The following is a 19,311-nucleotide window of genomic DNA, read 5'->3' as shown; positions in this document are numbered from 1 at the left end:
TGTGACATTTTCGAATGCAAATAATTATGATTATAATAATATGATGTTAACAACAAGTTTGAATATAATTTATTTTTGTTTTATGGCAATTATAAAGCATCTTTATTGCCAGTAACTCACCCACTGTAGCCGACTGTCAAGATGCGTGCCGCAACAAAATTTATTACACGTCGAAATGCTGCCACCAACAGTAGTAGCAAGAGCAACAGCCACAGTCGCAGCAACATCAGCACTAGTAGCAGCAATCGGCGACGGATGCAACGCTGCAGCAACAGGAAGGCCGAAGTGGATAATATAGCCAACTGGACATGAGGATGAACGGGTGCGGGCTAAGCATTTGGGTCAAAGGATGGGCGACGGAAATGCGGCGTGCATTTTTATTGAAATATGAGCCGTTGCCGTTCAGCCTGCACTTTGAACTTCAGATAAACTGTTCAAAAGCGCGCAAACTGTGGCAAATGTCAAGTGGCAGCCTTGCCCACAAAACTCACCCACACACACACACACACACTGTGACAAGAACACAGTCTCTGCTACCCACTGGGAAAGCTGCTGCTAAATGTCATGCAAGTCGCGTGCTCTTTGCCTGTCGCGTCACTTGCAGTTATGCTTCATAATTCGCCGTCGGTGCCCATTACCAACAGCTGCTCGCCTTCGCCGTCGTTGTTGCCATATTAATGCCCTACTTTCCCTAAGTGGAAGAGTATCTTGTGCTTATGAGAAGAAGGTTGTTAGAATAGAATCTTTATCCATTGATACGTACAATATCCAGCTTTGATCGAAAGCTTTGTTGTTAAACATTTATAAGCAGAGCATTTATTTTGATTATCGGAAGAATTTTGAAATATTATTATTTTAAGCTGAAGCTTTTGAAGTACAAGAAAAAAATTTTTTAAAACAAATTAAAAACAATTTCGTCTAAGTCTCAAATGATGAAGTCTGTTTTCGTTTTCGCCATTGATAATGCTGCAGACTTCCAAGTACGACTTAGCTTCCTATTCAAAAGATAGGTGTATAGTACATCGCCTTGGCTGAAAGCTCTTTGCACGCAACGTTTTTTGCGAATTTCAAATTCATTTATGCGCAACGTTTATTAAAATGAAATCAAAAATTATTAATAAAATAAAAGAATTTGTGCTTTTTAGTAGAGATTGCGAATCGCTTAACAGTTTTGTTCCAAAACGGACAAAGAATTTAAAGTTTGGAGCAAAAGTTAGTTCTGATAATAAACGTGTACGGAACAGCCAGCAATAGTATGGAAATAATTATCAAATGGGGAAAACATTGTCTAAGAATGTCAAAAAGTTGGTAACAAAAGAGTAGTAGATGCTTAAAGTTGTGAGAAAATCGATCAACTCCACAGCAAACATGTTCGTTTCTGCGAGACATTGAAGGGCATTAAAATTCCTTGCAGATGAAGCGAACTTTTTATAGATGTTTTTTTCTTGCCAGTTAATTGTAAAGCCGCACGTTTTTGGTCTCTAGCATGCACTGCACGCAACAGCACCGCCCCTCACCGCCCCTTGCCGCCCACAAACAGCTGCTCTCCTCTTTGCTATCGCTGGCCGCTTTGTCTGCGCCGAGGCTGTCGGCGACGGCTTGTTGGACACTTTGCGACCGATGGCAGCAGGGCGTATGCGTGATGTGCATGCTGGGCTCTTTGTGGCGCTGTTTATTTGCATTGTGCCACCCACACACCCAGATTTGCACGACGCTTTTCCCATCATCACACCGTCGCTTTGCACACTTTGTCACTCTTGTTTTTACGCTTTCGCTTTATTGAGTTAATCGGTTTATGCTACATGCTGCAACTTCTCTTGCCCCACTCCCTCGGCTTTCCTTCGGTGCGCTACGCCTTGTTGCGACATGCCATGAACACATCAGGGTTTTCTCTTCTTTCTTTTTTTTTTTTTGTGCAACTTTTTATTTTCGTCACCATCGTTGTTTGCCTTTCTGCAGTTTTGCCAGCTCAACGCTTTTAATTAATCTGAGCGGTATAGCCGCCTCTGTCCACCTCTGTCCATGGGAGTGTGTCCACGTGTGCACGGGTCGGTTTGTAGCAAATGTGTTTTGTTTGCTCGCACCGTTGCATGCTGCTTAATCGTTGCTCTTTTGTTTGTTTTTGGTCCATTTTATCATCTTCCTTTTGATTTTTTTTTTCAGTGACATTCCTTTTCCAAATAAAGTTTAATGTGTTTTTATTGATTGCGTCAATATATACTTTTATATACATATTTTTTTTGCATTTTGTTGTGGCCATTGTGTAAATACTGGTGCATCTGAGTTGGTTATGAGGGTGTGTGTGCATTGGAATTTTGATTGAGCGCGCTTGTTGATTTATGCGCGGAAGTTGTGGAATTTATATGCGGTTATTGCAAAATGCAAACGACAGTTCGCGCGAAGAGGAATAAAAGTTCATACAAAATTTAAAGCGTTGTTGCGAGGAAAGCGTTGTTACATTAAATATGCATTAGTGAGTGAGAGAGTGCTCAAAAGTATGCTATAATTTTCAATATATACAATTCTATATGAGTAAATAAGCGTCAAAAAGCTCAGTTGTTTTGTTACCGATAGTAAATAGATTTAAATAACTAATGAAAATATTCATTGGTAAATGAAGCTTAAAGAAAACTTAAAAGCAATCGTTTACGAATTGCAGGTAAGGTAAATTCATTAAGCGTACAATATAAAGAAATAGTTTACAAATAGGGATTAAATAAAAGCAAAATATTGTTGAACGTGCATATTAAAGAACTACTGCTTACTTTTGAATTTATGCTTACAAAGGTATTTTAATTCGCATTGATACTGTAGAGTTGAGCCAATAGGAATTAAAGCGAAAAACAATAGATATTAGTCGCCGACTGTTCACAAAAGTGAAGAGACTCGTAATCACAACTATCCATTTTTGCCTGCGCAAGATGGTAGGCTACTTAGAATTAAAACAGAAGTTTAAAATATGCACAATGCAGTACACTAACAGACCAAGAAATGCATTTAGAAATAGGACCGCGACAGCGTTTAAATCGGATTGGATTCATCCCGATATGTTAGGATAGAAAAGGAAAAGGCTTAGAGAAAATACATATTTAGGAAAAAGAACTTGTCAACCGTCAGGACAGAATAAGACAGAACTTTAAATTTAAATGTACTTGTATAATAAGTACGATGTTTAGCGAATAAGAAGGAGAAAATCATATTGTTGGTACAAAAGAAAACCACTAATACATAAGTGCATAAATACTGAAGCATTTTCAAAATAAAATCAGAATAAAATTGGAAATTGAATCGGTAGTTTGTTTCCTTTTGTTCTCCCAGTTGTATGCGCTGTAACAATTGGTATTGGTTGCGATTGTGAAGAGTATAGTTCGCAGTTATCAACACCGACAATTATCTCCGTGGTAGGTGCAAACGTTGTTCATATCTAAGCTCTACGTTACTAAGTTTTTAAACAAATTTATTAAAGGTAAAGTCTCCTAATCAAGCTTATTTTAAAATAGTAATGTATGTCAATGCGTTCTTCCCGTTCCAATGCATTTATCACTTCCTTGGGGGCACATAAATCCTATCGTCCATTAACCGCAAATGCCAACACCAAGTCTAACGCAGGAGACTTCAATATTTTGTTCAGAACGCAACTTCTTCTTGCATTTAAATTTCATAAGTTGTCTGCACTCAACTCGGAGCCTCTGCCACATTATGTTGCATTATCTATGATACATTTGCATAACACTCATACGCCCCATGAGCATTCCGTGGCTAGAGCCGGAGTCAGAGCCATAGCCATGCAATGGGAGCAACTAAATATGTAAATAATATTTCAACAATAATTGCTTTTGAAACTCAAGTGCCAGGCGTCCATCCAACTCGAAACCGACCTGCACTTAAGCACCGAGAACAGCTTCAGTTTTCACCCACAGCTTCTCTTCGCTCCCCCCTTTCCGTCTCACGCTATCGTCGTCATCGTCTGTCGTATAAATTCAATTTACTCATGAGCACAAAAGAACTTGCTGCTACTAAAAATAATTAAAATTTAAAACAGAATAAATGCACAAGAATAACATTTACATTTATGCGTTTCCACTGCTGTCCTTTCGTGCACTTCCTGCCTCTCCCTTTTCTGCTGCTCCCTCTTCTCCCTCTCCCTCTCTCTCCCTGTATTTTCAATCTTTTTTCGAGCTTAACAAATAAATTCAAATTCAACAAGTTTCGTCCGCTCAGGAAGGCAGTGAAGGCAGACAAGGCAACGGATGGTGGGCGAGGGGGCGGAGTGCAGTAAAGGTATGAGTACTTGACAGACGCAAGGACAAACAGCCAACTGAAAATAAACTTATTTAAAATTAAACTAATGTTTATAGTTATTGCAAAACTATGGCAAGCAGAGCAATTTTGATGTTCAGCACAAGTGCCACACCGAATGTCCTGCAACATCATCATATCATGGAAGAGTCCTTTGGGGGCGAGGCAAAGAACGGAATGGGATGACATCGGGTCGGAAATGTAAGTGCACATTGAATTGCAATGAAGAAACTTCTACGAAATGATGTTGAAACGATGTGACGACTGAAATGTCACGGAGCTATTTATACCGGAAATAGATGAACGTCTAGAGCGAGCGTCTTCTGCTTAAATTGCAGTTACGTTTGGTGATTATCGTTTGTGTGGCCAGGCAACCGGAATTTAAGTACACAACTGTGTATTTCGTTGGCAACTAAGCCAATGCTTTATGCACGACTGTGAAGGGGTCAAGATCTCCTCAAATGCTAATGCACAAATTGAATGCGAAACGCATAAGTATCATATAAGCTGCGTGTTACGGCAAGCAAATAGGCGATGATGCGCAGGATGGCCTTGTGAATTGTTCTGACGCATACATACTTTATAAACTGAAACAGGAGCTCAACGCCGGCCTTAACTACACCTCAAAACTATTTGAAGGATCGAAGTGATTTTAAAATTATTAAATTTAAATTTCTTATGATTTTTGAAAATTATTTGAAGGTTCTTATGATTTTTCTATCACGTTTTATTCTCCCAGTTATACAAAAATAAACAAAACATAAAACGATAAGAGAGACATAAACGAAACATATGGCTTCCTCTTCTCCTTGTTGAATTCAATTAACTTCAGCTATCTAATGGGTAATAATAAGAAGTTAAAATAATTAAACCGAAGAGCAAAAAAGGTATACAAATAAAAATGAAACCTTTTCAAAGAATTGTGAAACAGAAAAATATAATTAGTGCGGCATGAAACTCTAATGCCAGCCGCATGTAAATTAATGATTCGCAAAAAAATATATATATTTTTAACAAAATTATTAAATGATTTACTAAACTTGTTTGTTGTACAAAGTTTTCTTAGGAATTAAATTAGAGAATTGTAAAATTGTAGCAAAATTCATTTCGAAATGATTTGTGTTGGGGAAATAGTAAAACGGAAGAAAAGTGTAAACATTTATAAAGAATATACATATATATGAAAAATTATAACTGAAAAGAAATGCGACCTTAGAATGGAATTGCAATGCGAATATAAAGCATTGTTACTAAGCATTTGAAATAGTGACGCATAAATGCACTATTTCTTTATGTTATTTTATTTTATTTGTTTTGCTTTCATTTCTCAATCCGAAATTCTTTTCATGCAAACTGATGTGTTGCTTAAAGCATACATTTAACCCAAATGGAATGTAAATTGTATATAAAATAATATCAAAGAACATTGAAAAGCAAGAAAATGCTTTTTATTCACCTGGACAAGAAACCCAGCCAAACAACAAGCCCAATTAACAAAAGCCACATCAAGCGAGACAATCTACTGCATTCTAGTCGGAACAACATGAAGGAAAAGCAGAGGGAAAAAGCCAATTATAATTAAAAGAAATTCCATTTTGTTTATCACCGCCAACTTATCCGATGATAAGGGCAAGCAAGCAAAGCAACCAAAGAGCAGAAGCATCAGTGAGCTTCAGTGTCAGAGGCAGACGTTGTGGCAGACGCACCTAAAGCAACGACACTTAAATCAAAAGCGATAATCTATGACCTGAGGCGAGATGGAGAAATGCGAAACGGAAAGCAGCAAGCAAATCAGGATGCACGATGTAGAAGGCAGAAGAAGGATGGACGAGAGAAAAGGCTTTCATAAAAATCAGTAACAGCGGAAAATAAGTAGCCGCACTTTATATTTATGAGCAACATTCGCATGCAGCTTTAATGGCCAACTGGCCGACTGATTGGTCGGCTCGTCAGTTCGTCGCTTCGAATACAACGAAAAAAAAAGAAAACGAAAAAAAAAACAACAAAGAAATGAGTAGCTAACGGGCAGGTGGAAAAAAGGAAAGCGAGAAGCAAAAGCGCAGGCCAGTCGACTTAGGGGGCGGTGACGCCCACAAAAATACATTTCCTTAGATTATTTAACTACTATTGATGGCGATGGAAGCGACGGCATTGACGACGACTGAATGGACGAGTGAAAGGCAAACGAACGACGTATACACACACACAAACATTCGTACACAAAAACGCGGCAAATAAAATAAGAAAACGCAAACAAAATGGCGAAAGCGCTGAAGGCAGACAATGTTTAGTGGTCTAGCGCTGGGCATGCTGGCTGTGCGGCGAGGCGACAACCGCAAAATCCAATGCAAAGGAATCGAGAAGTAGAAGGAGCGGGCGAAGGGCGAAGAACGAAGGAGAAAGAAAAGCGCGTAGCAAACTTATTGCTACCTGGCGGGCACGAAACTAGCAGACAACAAGCTTCATAACCCCCTCAATGCCCACTATCCTGAACGAAAACCACACGCCAGCCTATCAGCCATTTTGCCAGAGGCGAGCGAGGTTTCAAGGGAAGGAACGGGCTGGTTATTTATTTGCTCGTTTATTTTCAGCACTTTTCGGCGCATTTATTAGAACTTGCCGTTAGCATTGAATGTGGAGGCAGTCGCGTATTTAAGGGGATTCAGTTCTTGGTGTCCAGAGGGTGGCATGAAATGTAATGGCAACTAAAGAACGCAGTAAAAATGAAAGTCGCGCGCACAATCAACACTTGTATACTCTGCAAGGCAATTCCCTCCCAGAAATTAAGGACTATTTTTGCACCAAATCAGTCTTTGGCCAGATATGAAATTCTTATGGGAACATAGTGAGTAGTTCGATCATGTTTGTCATGAAACGATAACTACCTGATGATAATTATTATTATTTTTTTTACTTAAAGGGACTTGTGTAACAAATGATCTATGGCAGCCAAATTTTGATGAAAATAGTAAGTGAATAAAATGGGGCATAAATATCTACATTTTGTCTATATCACGGAAATAATATTCCCCCACCGGGTCGGAGGCGTTAATTAGATATTATTGTATTTGATTAGATTTCTCCTTCTTAGGCTTGTCTACATTATAAGAGGCTTTTTATAATCTTTACATATTTTCCTCCTATGCCGACAGTCATATGTTTGTTGACATAAATAAATAGCGATTTTTTTTATCGTATTATGTAATCCATCCTTGCTATGCCAGCTTTATGCCATTGGGCAGCAATTTCTGTCAACTTTAGAATAATAACCAATAACAAACATATTATAAACTAGCAGCGCTGAAAAAAAGTCTTTTGTTTATCGGGCTATATATACGAGTATGTTGGATAAGTCTAAAATGTTGGTGTCCTTAGCCCTTAAGGACGGATTAAGTTCGTCATACTACTCATATATGCACTTAAAAATGTAATCTAAAGCGCATACTTCTAGCTACACACAATGTGATTTTTTTTTTTATATCCCTTCCGGCTTTAGTTAAAAGAAATTCAGCTATGCAGACGCCATCTAGCGTTGGCATTTCGAACTATGACACCAGCGTGTTGTCAGTTGCAGATAAGCGTGCGACTGCCAATTGAAAACCATTTGTAAATCAAATTGAAATGCAAAGAAAAAGTTACGAGCTATAAGGTAAGTAAGTACTCTCCTCCATCCTCAGCTTCTTTTTCAGGGCTAAAAAAAATCCGACAGGGTGGCTGACAGGCGGATGGTTGGGCAGGAAAAATGACAGCCCAGTCACAAATAACGAGCTCGCCCGCTGTGCTGTCGACTTAATGCGACCTGATTGGGTGGTGAGTGTGGAGTGTGGCAAGTGGCAGGGAGGGGGGTAAGAGGAAGTTCGCATACCACGTGAAATTTGTCAAATCCAACGGCATCATTCGTCATGAGTCCCCAACGCTCAGCATCGTTGATTCTCAATCGGTTGCTCGCTGCCCGGGCACATAGATGGGCTTCAGCTGCTTTTGCGTGGGCTTCAGCACGGGATTATTGGCTGTGAACTTTTAGCCCCGCATTGGTTTTTGGCTTTGTCAGCTTTGATGATGTGGCCAAAGTCGCCGGAGTCGCTTCAAATTCCATAGACAGTGGCACAAACAACAATCAAAAGTTGGTTCATTGCTTGTTATTTGGCATTGGCGTTGGCTTTTGCTGTCTGTCATCAGCGCGCTCTTAATTGTTTGTTATTAATGATGCTTTTGTTGCAGGACTGTCGCTCTAACCCCGTTATTGCTTCGCTCTATCGCTGATTCTCAAATTGAAAATGACAAAAATGGATGGCCGTCCTCAGCAAGGACTCTGAAGGGGCAGCCGCCGACTCCGCCGCCAGCACTACCGCTTCTGACTTTGATGAATGCGCCGCCTGCGTCTTGAGCCTCTGGCCTCTATCGCTAAAATCTGGCCGCATGACAGAGCCAACATACTAATTGATTGCGCCTGGTGCCTGATGGGACTTATGCCTTAAGACTACCGCCTGGCCAAGACACAAGGATTTGCAGTCAAAGTTTTATTGAAAATTTGCTTGATGTTGTTGCCTCTGGACTTGGATGTGACTTCGACTTTATTGTATTGATAAGCGGCGGCAGCGGCGCCTCTGAGTAGAAAATCGTTCGTATTTTGTAGCGTAAGGAGTATGGTAGGATGAGAATATAATAATGTAAATGGCAAGACGAGATATACAAGTATAGTGGGTAGAGAACCAAAAAGAAATCGGAGCAAATTAATGTAAGTACTTTTCACGCCAATAACAACACAAACCGCCAAGCTGAAGGGCTCGACAGTTCTGTGCCCCACACTACGGGTAGAGCACTTGCCTGCCACTATGGTTGCGTGAGAAGCACCGAGGAAGGCGCGTGCGGGCAAGTGTGCGTGCTAAAATAAATTGCTGCTCGAACAATTTTCAATAAATGGCTGCCTGACTGGTTGTTGCTCAGTCTGTTGTTGGTTGTTGGCCTGCTCCCTCGGCCTGCCCTTTTACAAGTTGTATGATATTTAAGGACTTGGCAGGCCGTCAGTCACCACTGAGGTCACTCAAGCAAGCCGCGTTGACATTATGAACTGTGCAAATGCTTGACAATCAATAAAATGGTCGACGCGGCTCTCTCACAAACACTCACAATCACACAAACACACACGCACACGCATATTGTAGTTTCGAGTGTAAAACACTTAAAGTAAATTTCGATTTCATAAGCGTTTGTGGCCCCCACTGACGGTGTCGGAATAATGGCAGAGACAAAGCGCACATAAATTTGCGATTATGCGGCTCATTAAATAGACGGTCGGCAATTCAATCAATGTCTGTGACAGTTTATCAAAAAAGACACTGCCAGAGGGGAGAGCAGCGCCCAAATCTTGGTCATGTCACAGCTAGACAGGTTTCAAGATTGTTTTATGGGTTAGGTGCCCAAATTTGGATAACAATGTCGTCTGCCCCATTTATTTTGAATTTTATTCGTGAATTGCCAACAATATTACACAATTTGAAGTCTAAGGTAGTGAGGATTCTTTCATAGAACTGCGTCTGCTCACAAGAAATGTTTCACAAAAGAGAGGGTGTACCTTGCAATGGTAAGGAGAAACTATAGTAATATTTTAAAAGTAATGGTTTTTGTTTCGAACATCAAATTTTTGAATTAAAAAATACTTTTTCAAAGGAATGTATTTATTGTGGTTAATGACACACAATATTATACTTATAAGTACTATATGTAGTTAAGTATATTAAGTTCCATCATTCGTCTGCGGGATTCAACTTTCAAATTCGCTTCTAAAACCAATAGCTAGTCGACATATTTTAGGACTTTAGTTATGTTGGAGTAATAGCTGCAGTATTTCGATGTATGGAAACACCTGTCTATAGCTCTTTAAGTAAACTAATGCCAATATATCTTGCATTACACTATCTGTTGACTCTATTAGAGTATTTGAAATGGTTGATGAAATCTTAAAAATGATTAAAGCTAACTCGTAAGTGCCTCAAATATTCACAAAACTGAAGCCTTCACAGCTGACATTGTTTGGTGCCATAGGAAGCGCTTCAAAATGAATTTCAATCCGAATAGTACCTACTATATGTTTTACTAGATAGATAAACACCTTCGTTTTATTCCTATTAATTATACTACTTCAATCAATGAGCTTGGTGGTATTTTTCAAACCGTTTTATTTCTTTAATTCAATTCCAATGTTTCCCTTAAATACCAGATACTTGATGCTTCATAAGGTATTCACTAAGTTGAACACTCACCGTGGTTGTTGCCGGTGTGGTGGCCGTATGTGGTGTATATGCAGCATAGGCCGGCTGCGGTAGCGGCGCTGTATAGCGATAGGCCTGCTGTGCCACAGCGGCAGCGGCGGCTGCAGCGGCTGGGGCATACCCCTGCGGTGTCCAGCTGGTGGCTCCGCGATAGGGTGCGCCGGCGGCTAGGGCGGCGCCAGCAGCAGCAGCGGCTGGGCTAGTCATGGCTGGGGGGCGCGGTGGGACGCCGCCTTTGAGTGCAACGGCTGAGGCGGTGAGCGGTGCGCCGGGGAATGCGCTGCGCGGCGTTGGCGGTGCGGCGGTGGCGCTAGTAGAGCTGCCCTGCAAGTTGAAGTGAATTTGAGGTAGAAGGAGGGCGTTAGTTTTTGCTGTTTCATCTTATTTCTTTTTTTGTGTTTGTTTTTTTTTCTTCTGTGTACACAGAATGTCACATAAATAATATTTTGTTGTTGTTGTTGTCGTTGTTGTTACTTGCACTGAACAAAATGCCATAAATAAAAACCGCAGCGCAGCAGCAGCTGCATCTAATGCTTGGCCAGGCATTGGTTACACCAAAAACCGCCATGACATCCGCAGCACACACACTCACACCTACACACACATGACACCAACACCAACACCGGCACACAAACACCTACACAAAATACACACTCACTCACACATACACACACACACGTCTCGTTTTATTGAGTGCTTCCACATCGTCCATCACAACAATAACAAAAAAAGCCAGCATAAATAAATTTAAGCCTGGCCCACAGTGGGCTCATATTTTTTAAGACTCTACCTAAAAGCATAAAAGGGTATATAGGTTTTGTGTTCAATCATGTGACACATAAATTATGTTACATAAATAAAGTAGGCGTTTTTTGAAAGTTTTTAACTTGCGATTTACAATTGATCAAGCATTTTTAGCATTTCGAAATAGACCCAATTATTAATTTCACGCTTAAACTTGAGTGAAAAACTTGGCATGAAAACTTAATAAACTGATAAATCAAAAATCGTACAAGTCCTTCTAGGCTTGAAGCAACAAATTATTTCCGATGAAGTAAACTTATAGTTTTCACTAGATTTTCAATTAAATTTGAGAAAGTTAAACGCAAAGATTTTTTAAATTTTAGAAACTTAAACACAACATAGTCGACCCGAATTCTAAATCAATCAAATTTGCAAATCTTTCCAAAAAAACAGCTGCAAAAATGTATCCTTGGAGTTATAGGATACTCAACCATTTTTTTAAATCCAGAAAATTCATCAATTTGGAAAACAAGTATTTGAATACTTTTTAATTTTGGAATTTTATTGTTTCTTGAGCATTAAAGAGAAAATTTGTTTTATCTTTAGAGCAAGCCTTCTTTTAAAATAAGCATAAGAGCTTATAATAATTCTTCGTTTCTTAACAGCATGGCTTAACATTTTGATGACATTATATAGAAGAAATTCGCTTATGGATTTTCGAATATTGCAGTGTATTTTACAATCGTATACGCCCCATGCTAACGATTATATCTGGTTGTTTTTTATATTCGATGTAGACGCAACAGTCCCTGTCACCATTCGTGTCCTTGCCAGAGCCGTTGCATTTGTTGCTGCTTTTGTCGTTGTTGTTGTTGTGCTCGGCCCGCTGGTTGCTTCCTGTGCTCCACTTTTGCATTGCAAATGCATTTGGCTCGGGGAGTTGCCCATTTTTTTCTGTTTTTGGTTTGCTTTTGTTTATATGCGCCTTTTGGGGTCACTCGCAATAAACACAAATAACTGTATTTGTGTGACTCTGAATGAATGTGTCTCTGTGTGTGTGTGTGTGCTATATCGCACACAGCCTGATATATTTGAACGCACTGAACTATGCAAAATATACATGCATACACATATATATATGCACATGCATATACATATATAGACACACAAAAATTTTGCGCTGAAATTTACAAGGTGAAAAATTTCATGCTGCCTTCAAAAACAAAGCGGAATTTGCTCATTTTTTTTTGTATATATTTTTTTGTAATGGTAACCACAGCAGCAAAAACCACAGTTCAAATTTGTGTCAGTGTGTGGGGGACTATGTATGCGTGTGTGTGTGTGTGTGTGTATGTGTGATTGTTTGTTTGTTTGTTTGTTTTCTGCGCCTTTTTGTTTGTGTTCATGGTATAAATTTGATTTTGAGGCACAACCGAAACCGGAAATAACAAAACGCCATTTTATTTGGTTGATTGGCCGGGTCGGGGGCCTCGTCATGCGTCGCGTGCTGTTGATTTTACAGTTCGGCAACCATTATGCCTATTTTCCCCGTGCACTTTTTTTTTGTAGATCTGATCTAAAGTCTTTGATTTGCTTTATTTGGGGGACTACGGGTTTACATTGTGTGTGTCTGTTTTTCTGTGTTTGTGTGTGTGTGAAGACCCGCAATATTTTCAGTTAATATCTGAGCATGCAATTTGACTGCGGTGCGGTTTTCTGGGGCCTTCTAAATATGCTGCGTGCTCGAACAGTTGTGCGAGTAAATTTCTGTGGAATTACAAAATGGCTCGCAGGTGGAATTTACAGTTCTTGGTATTCGAAACCAATGGACAGCCGGCTAGTGCATATTTGTGGAAGCTCATTGCTAAAGACCAAGCATATGTGCGGTAGTTATACGGAACGGATGGATTTGCTCAAATTTCTGTGAATTTTACAGTGGACTTTCGATGGCGGCTTATGAGCACGTGTCATGTGAAGAGGTATTCTAAAATTTTTAAGTTTCAAGGGAACAATAGCATTAGTATTCGCCATGTCAGTAATGACTTTATATAGATTTGTAATAAGATCAAACAAACTAAATGCATGAAAAGGTCGTTCCTCGCAATATTGTCTAAATGCCACAAGAAGTATCTATAGCGTCGAATGGGACTTAAGACAGCGGCGGCCCCACACCAATAGCAAAAACAAATAGCTTCGTTCCGAATTGTTGGCGAATTAAAAATCAGACAAAATAATTTTTTTTATTTAAATATCACATTTTCATAGATGCAGAAAGCAAGCTGAGACGACATGCATTTCGTGTTGATGGCTACTGTCCGATAATAGCGATAATTAATTTCAACTCTCAAGTGGATTTTTTTTTGTTATGAATAAATAAATGCGTTTAATAAAATCTGTACACATTCAAATATCCTATTGTTATTGTATAACATATTAGAAAATATTAAAGTGACTTCATATCAAAGAATTGATGATGCTATTTTGTGTGTTTTTTTTTTTTTTCATTTTTCATATATAGTAAATGCTATATAAGAAAGGATCGAATAAATGACTTCGACATTCTTTTAAACATATCAAAAATAATGTAATTTAGGAAATGAGTCTACATTACCCCTATTTCACAAAGGAAATTGCTATAATTAACTTTGTGTTATTTCGAAAGTCAAGGTATTTAAGTTTCAAGGCCAATTTTGGTTTCAACAAATAATTTATTTAATCAACGAATAAATTCAAAACTCAATATACAAATTGAAGCTGAAGAGGTCGAGGATTGGAGGCTTGTCCGTAAAATGTTGTCAGTTGATTGCGAAAGAGAGTATTTATACACACGGTCTATGTTTCATTAATAACAAACAATTAAATTCTGAATCTCTAACAAATGCTTTAATCAATGCTGCAATTGGATGAATGTGAGTATAAAAGAAGTACTATATTTTGAAGGCGCATACGCCTTGTTGTATTTATAATGGCACGTCAATTTCCTTTTGCCATAAAAATGAATCGCTAGCCATTTTAAGCGCACAAATGCAATAAATTTAAGTCGCTAAATTAGACACGTTTGGCACTTTGGGGGGCGTGGGTTCCATCCCCCCAACCAAACCGAAGCTTCCACTCATATACTCGCACACACACACATATACACATAAATTTTGAAATTCAGACACATATAGAGGAGCTATACCGAGAAGAGCTGCATGACAAAAATAATCATAAAGGTAATTATTTTATCGTTCATTAAAATTCGCTTAATTTCGTTTCGAAAATAAAAATAAAAAACATGGTACAACGGCGACGGCGATAATGGAAAATATGAAGCCATGGCCTAGGCGAGAGCCACGCCCAGGCTGGGCAGTGTGGGGTTGGGGGGGTGGGGGTTGATGGGTGGTCGTGATGGCGGGACTCGCAATTATGAACCAACACCAGCACCACGTCCAAAATACCAAAACCAAAAACGATGCGCACCAGAAGCGGGAGCAGGACGAGCTCGACGTGATTAATTACCAAATTGGGAGCCATTATCGCGTGCAGTTCGAGGGTGTTGTAAAGTTTTCTGCTCACGCACACACACATATTCACACAAACACATACAATAAAAGATAGATAGACACACACACACACACACACACACATTTACACTTTGCCATTTTGCTAGGCACAGTCTTCCCTCTTAAGCTTCTTGCGTTTTTTTTTCTCGGTAATTTCGTCGCGTCTCTGGCGCTCGCATGTTGTTGACGCTTTTGTTTCCCAACGTTTTGCTATTCTATTAGATACTTTCACACGCCACCGGCGTATGGGCCACCATTTGGGTGCGATTTTTATGCAAAGCTCGTCCTTCCGCTTGTCTGATAGTCTGCCGCTCTTCCTGTCTGCACCAAACACCGCCGGTAAAATCAAGCGCAAAATATTAATGATAATAATTTATTACCGCCTGACAGGTAGACAGTGGCAGGCAGCAGGGGGGTGGTGGTGGTGGTGGTGGTGGTGGGTGGTTTGCCAAAAAGGGGAGCAGGAGTAACGTAGTGTTGGTGTCGCATTGATGGGCGTTTTGGGTGCTGATAAACGCTTCGTGATTAGCGGTGTGTATTGTTGTTGTTGTTATTATTATTATTATTCCTGTTGTTGGTTGGCAGCCGCCTCTGTAATTCTTTTTATTGTCATTTTGAAAATTTATGCGAAAATTCGATTTTTTGAAAGCCAGTACGTGAGCTTGACTAAATTTATGGATGGAGGGTGTATGTATCTTAAACCACTGCCTTTGCACCTTTCAGTGGGGTCAGATAAGAGTTGTAAATTAAGTTATTCTCCAGCTGGAATTTGTAATATTTCGTTCGCAATGGAATTTTTAGAACGGCAAGTGGTCGACCGTATAGTCCGGAACAGGCGGCAAGTGATTAAAATTCACAGATTTTCTCGATGTGATAAAAATGTATTTAGTGGGTGGCCGAGTTATTCAGCAGCAAGGACCAGCTTTTATGAGAGAGGAATTATGAAGGTATCCTCAAAATGGAAACAAGTCAATAACCAAAACGGGACATACATATTTTACATAAATCGGTAAACGCCAGACTTAATCAATTAAATGAAGAAATAGGGCTAAAGAAAAATGGTTTTCTGCTCCCCAAGTCTTTTCGTGCACAATATATTAGTTCATTTATTGAATTGCAGGAGTAAGCTTTGGGATGGTTTAGATAGGCAGTTCCATAAAGAAACCATTGGACGTGCCCGATAATCTAAATGGTTTTGCAAAAGAAGACTCCAAACATTCTATGGAAGTAATAATATGACGGCTCTAAGAAAAGAAATAACCACAAATTACAATTAAATTGTCTCATTTTTAATTTGATTTCAAGAAAATAAAGTTGTTTACCTAAAACGAACTAAAAATTTGTATTTCTTTGATTCTACTATTTGAAATAAACATCGATTGCGAAATTGGAAGGCAAAATAGAGAAAACAATTTCTAAAAGCTTGAATATAAAATATACGAGTATATGCAGAAATAAATAAATGAATTTGAAATTAGTCCGACATACATGTATGCATGTTTTCTAATAATTTGGCCGAACTTATGAATTATGAACGACAATTTTCGAACTGTTGGCTAACTTTGTAAATGTCGGCAGACAAATTTGATGTTTTTGTTTATGCCTAGAAAAAATGCATTGAGCAAATTCAAGCCCCACACCTATAAAGCTTTATTCACAATTATTTCCGCAATGTAGAGAACTGTATACAGTCCCAAAATTTTTATGCATATTCGCATGCATGTATAGGTATTTTCGCAACTCATAAATATGCATAGTTGGCAGACTCACAACACTTTTGCAATATAGAATAAATATAGCAAGTATTGTGCCTAAAATATAAATAAAATAATTGCAAAAAATCTAAGCTTCTCGCGGCTGCTTTGCTTTTCCCTTGCTACACGGCATAAAAAAAAGTTCGTACAAAGTCATAGAAAATGTGCAAAATAGGCACAAAAGTTGCATTTCATATGCATCTCAAATTTCTATGCCCACTTCCATTTGTTTATGTGCGTGCCTGGGTGTGCGAAAAAAAAAAGAATGAATGGGGAAAAAAGGAAAAACAGTTTGCGTCGCTCATTTTCATTTTTAGCCGCGCCCCGTCGCGCTTTTGTTTGTCGATTTTTGTTGTTGCTATTTTTAGGTAGCTGCGCGTACACCTCTCCTCCCTGCACTATACGTACGGCATATTATTACGGGCAAGTTTTCACTCGTGAATTTTCATGCCCAGTGCGAGGACAATGCAAAATTTAATTTACCGCATAGAATTAAAATAGGCAAGAAAACAAATACGAGTATTAAAAAGAAAAGCAAAAAAAAAGAGAAACGCAAATTTGTGCTCGAAAAACAAAATCCTTTTGTTTCTGGTCTTGCGCCTAGGCGAGCAGTCCTACCATTGGGCCATATTGCTGCACCTCCACCCTGCACCCTTCTCTTGAATTCCCTGAATGCCCCACCCTCACCACAAAGGCGGAATTTTGTTGCTGTTGCTGCTGCTATGTGGCGCTGGCGTCGTCAGTTTTAATTATGGAAAAAGTTTTGCTTTATTTAGTTTAAACAATAAGTGGTTGGAAAATATGAATTATACAAAGAGGCCGAGTGTGTGTGAGCGCGCTTGTGTCTGCTTATGTGTGTGTGTCTGTGTGTGTGCCTGTGCGCCTGTGTGCGTGCACTTTGTCGTTGCAGTCTGAAACTCTTAAGAAAAATGCAAATAGTTATTTTTTGCAACTTTTCCACTGCAGCGTCTGTTGTTGTTCCTGGATATTTGCATTGCAAGTGAGACTTGCATCTTGTGCAGTTTATCCTCTTTTCACTAGTTCTGCATTAAGTAATTTGAATTTTGAGCCTACGACTTCCTCAAGTTTTCTCGCACACGCAAAAATAGAAGCTCTACTTTCAGGCAAGTTTCTTCAAGTAGCAGATTTGACTTGGACTTGTGTGATAGTAAACATTTTTGCGGTATTGTGCAGGTTTATGGATCCTTAAGTAGATTTCAAAAGTATAGGAAGTGCCCTTCAGTTTATTTTATATACACAGGTATGGTATAATAAAAATATTTTACAAAAATTAACAAACGCGTCTTACATTTATAGTATAAATTTTATACTGAATTGACACACGAAAGTGTTCACTTCTGATATGAATATTGAAGATGTTTTATTGGGGATGACCGAGAGCTCTTATATATGAAAAGGTAGCACACTGTTCTAAAGAATAAGTTAACTTATAAATAAAAAATATTGAAATAAAGAAAATATTTTGATACATAAAATATTTTGATAAAAAAAAAAAAAAAAAAAAAAAAAAAAAAAAAAAAAAATTTCTTTCCGAATTAAAACTTGATAATTGAGATTCTACTTAGATTTGTATGCTGTTTTCATTTTTGGTTCACACAAAAAACAAAATATTGTTAATTCTAATTTGAGGCTCTACTTTATATCATCAATAAAAAAGTATGCCCTCGGCACACTGTACTGAATAGATTCAATATATAATGCATAGAAATGGTTTTGGAGCTTTGGGAACTTTCCTTCATTACGTATAGCCTATGATTTCAATAACTTGGAATATGAGAAATGATGAAACTTATACCGAAATTAGTATGCTTCTGCAGAACGCACTGACATACCCGTACATAACTGATTTCAGAAATTCCTCTCAATGGGCCATAAAGTATAAATGCTTGCTTTGCCAACTCAGTGTATATATCAAGCCGTGTGGGTATGCCATCCACCTACTAACTAAAAATGTCTATAAAAAAGGGCTTAAATGTCTACAATTTCCATTATGCAAAGATAAAAAGCAAAGCTGCTTAAGATTGGAACCGGCCAATTCATCTTGAGCGTTTATTTTATGAGACAGCCCCAGAACGCAAGTGAGGCATAAATGTGGAACTTTGCCGCACCTCAGGCAGCCAGGCAGGCAGGCTGGCAAAGCAAAGCAAAGCAAAAAACAATGACGCGTGCAAGTTTTATGTTTTCATCATAAACGATAATATATTACGGCAACGAAAATAACAACAATAACAGTAACAGTAACGGGAACAGCAACAGCAACAGAAAGAACAGGAGCAACAGCAACAGTAACATCAACATTAACTGTATGGCAAACAAAACTCATGCTGTGAACTAAAGAAATAACCCGACATCGTTGCCGCCTTTGGGCCTTTTTGCGTCTGGGCCAGAAAAAGTGTTTAGAATGAGAAAAATACAACGGCAATAATCAATTTTAAATTTTGCACGCTGCTGCTCCTGCTGTCAAGAGATTCAACAAATTTTCATTAAATGTAACAACCAGTAGTAACAAAAATAACAAGCGATGGTGCAAGTGATGGTGCTAGCACGATGGTGTTGCTTGCACGGCTAAATCCAATAAAAAAGAACGAGTTGAAATGTCGCATGCGTCACTTTTTGGGCTGTTTGAGAATTTCTATTTTTTTCCTTCAATCTTTCTGATTTGAGGACATTTTTCTC

General features: G+C 38.8%; 1 protein-coding gene across 3 annotated transcripts in view; it reads right to left on the bottom strand.

The window, feature by feature from the left end:
* Positions 1–19,311, bottom strand: part of LOC115622987 (protein alan shepard) — a 220,218-nt gene that overhangs the window by 108,349 nt on the left and 92,558 nt on the right. The window contains exon 2 of one of the 3 annotated variants that reach the window (XM_030517141.1): positions 10,563–10,895. In XM_030517141.1, coding sequence (XP_030373001.1) covers positions 10,563–10,895 — 333 coding nt within the window. Of the gene's footprint in view, positions 1–10,556; positions 10,896–19,311 lie in introns of those variants that run through there. The other 2 variants (XM_030517142.1, XM_030517143.1) reach the window with 2 other exon arrangements.

The sequence above is a fragment of the Scaptodrosophila lebanonensis genome, unplaced genomic scaffold, assembly GCF_003285725.1.
Source record: "Scaptodrosophila lebanonensis strain 11010-0011.00,11010-0021.00 unplaced genomic scaffold, SlebRS2 tig00000043-arrow-pilon, whole genome shotgun sequence".
In the NCBI taxonomy this organism is placed as follows: domain Eukaryota; kingdom Metazoa; phylum Arthropoda; class Insecta; order Diptera; family Drosophilidae; genus Scaptodrosophila; species Scaptodrosophila lebanonensis.
The sequence above is the reverse complement of the archived record's forward strand: the minus strand, read 5'-3'. Positions and strand labels throughout refer to the sequence as shown.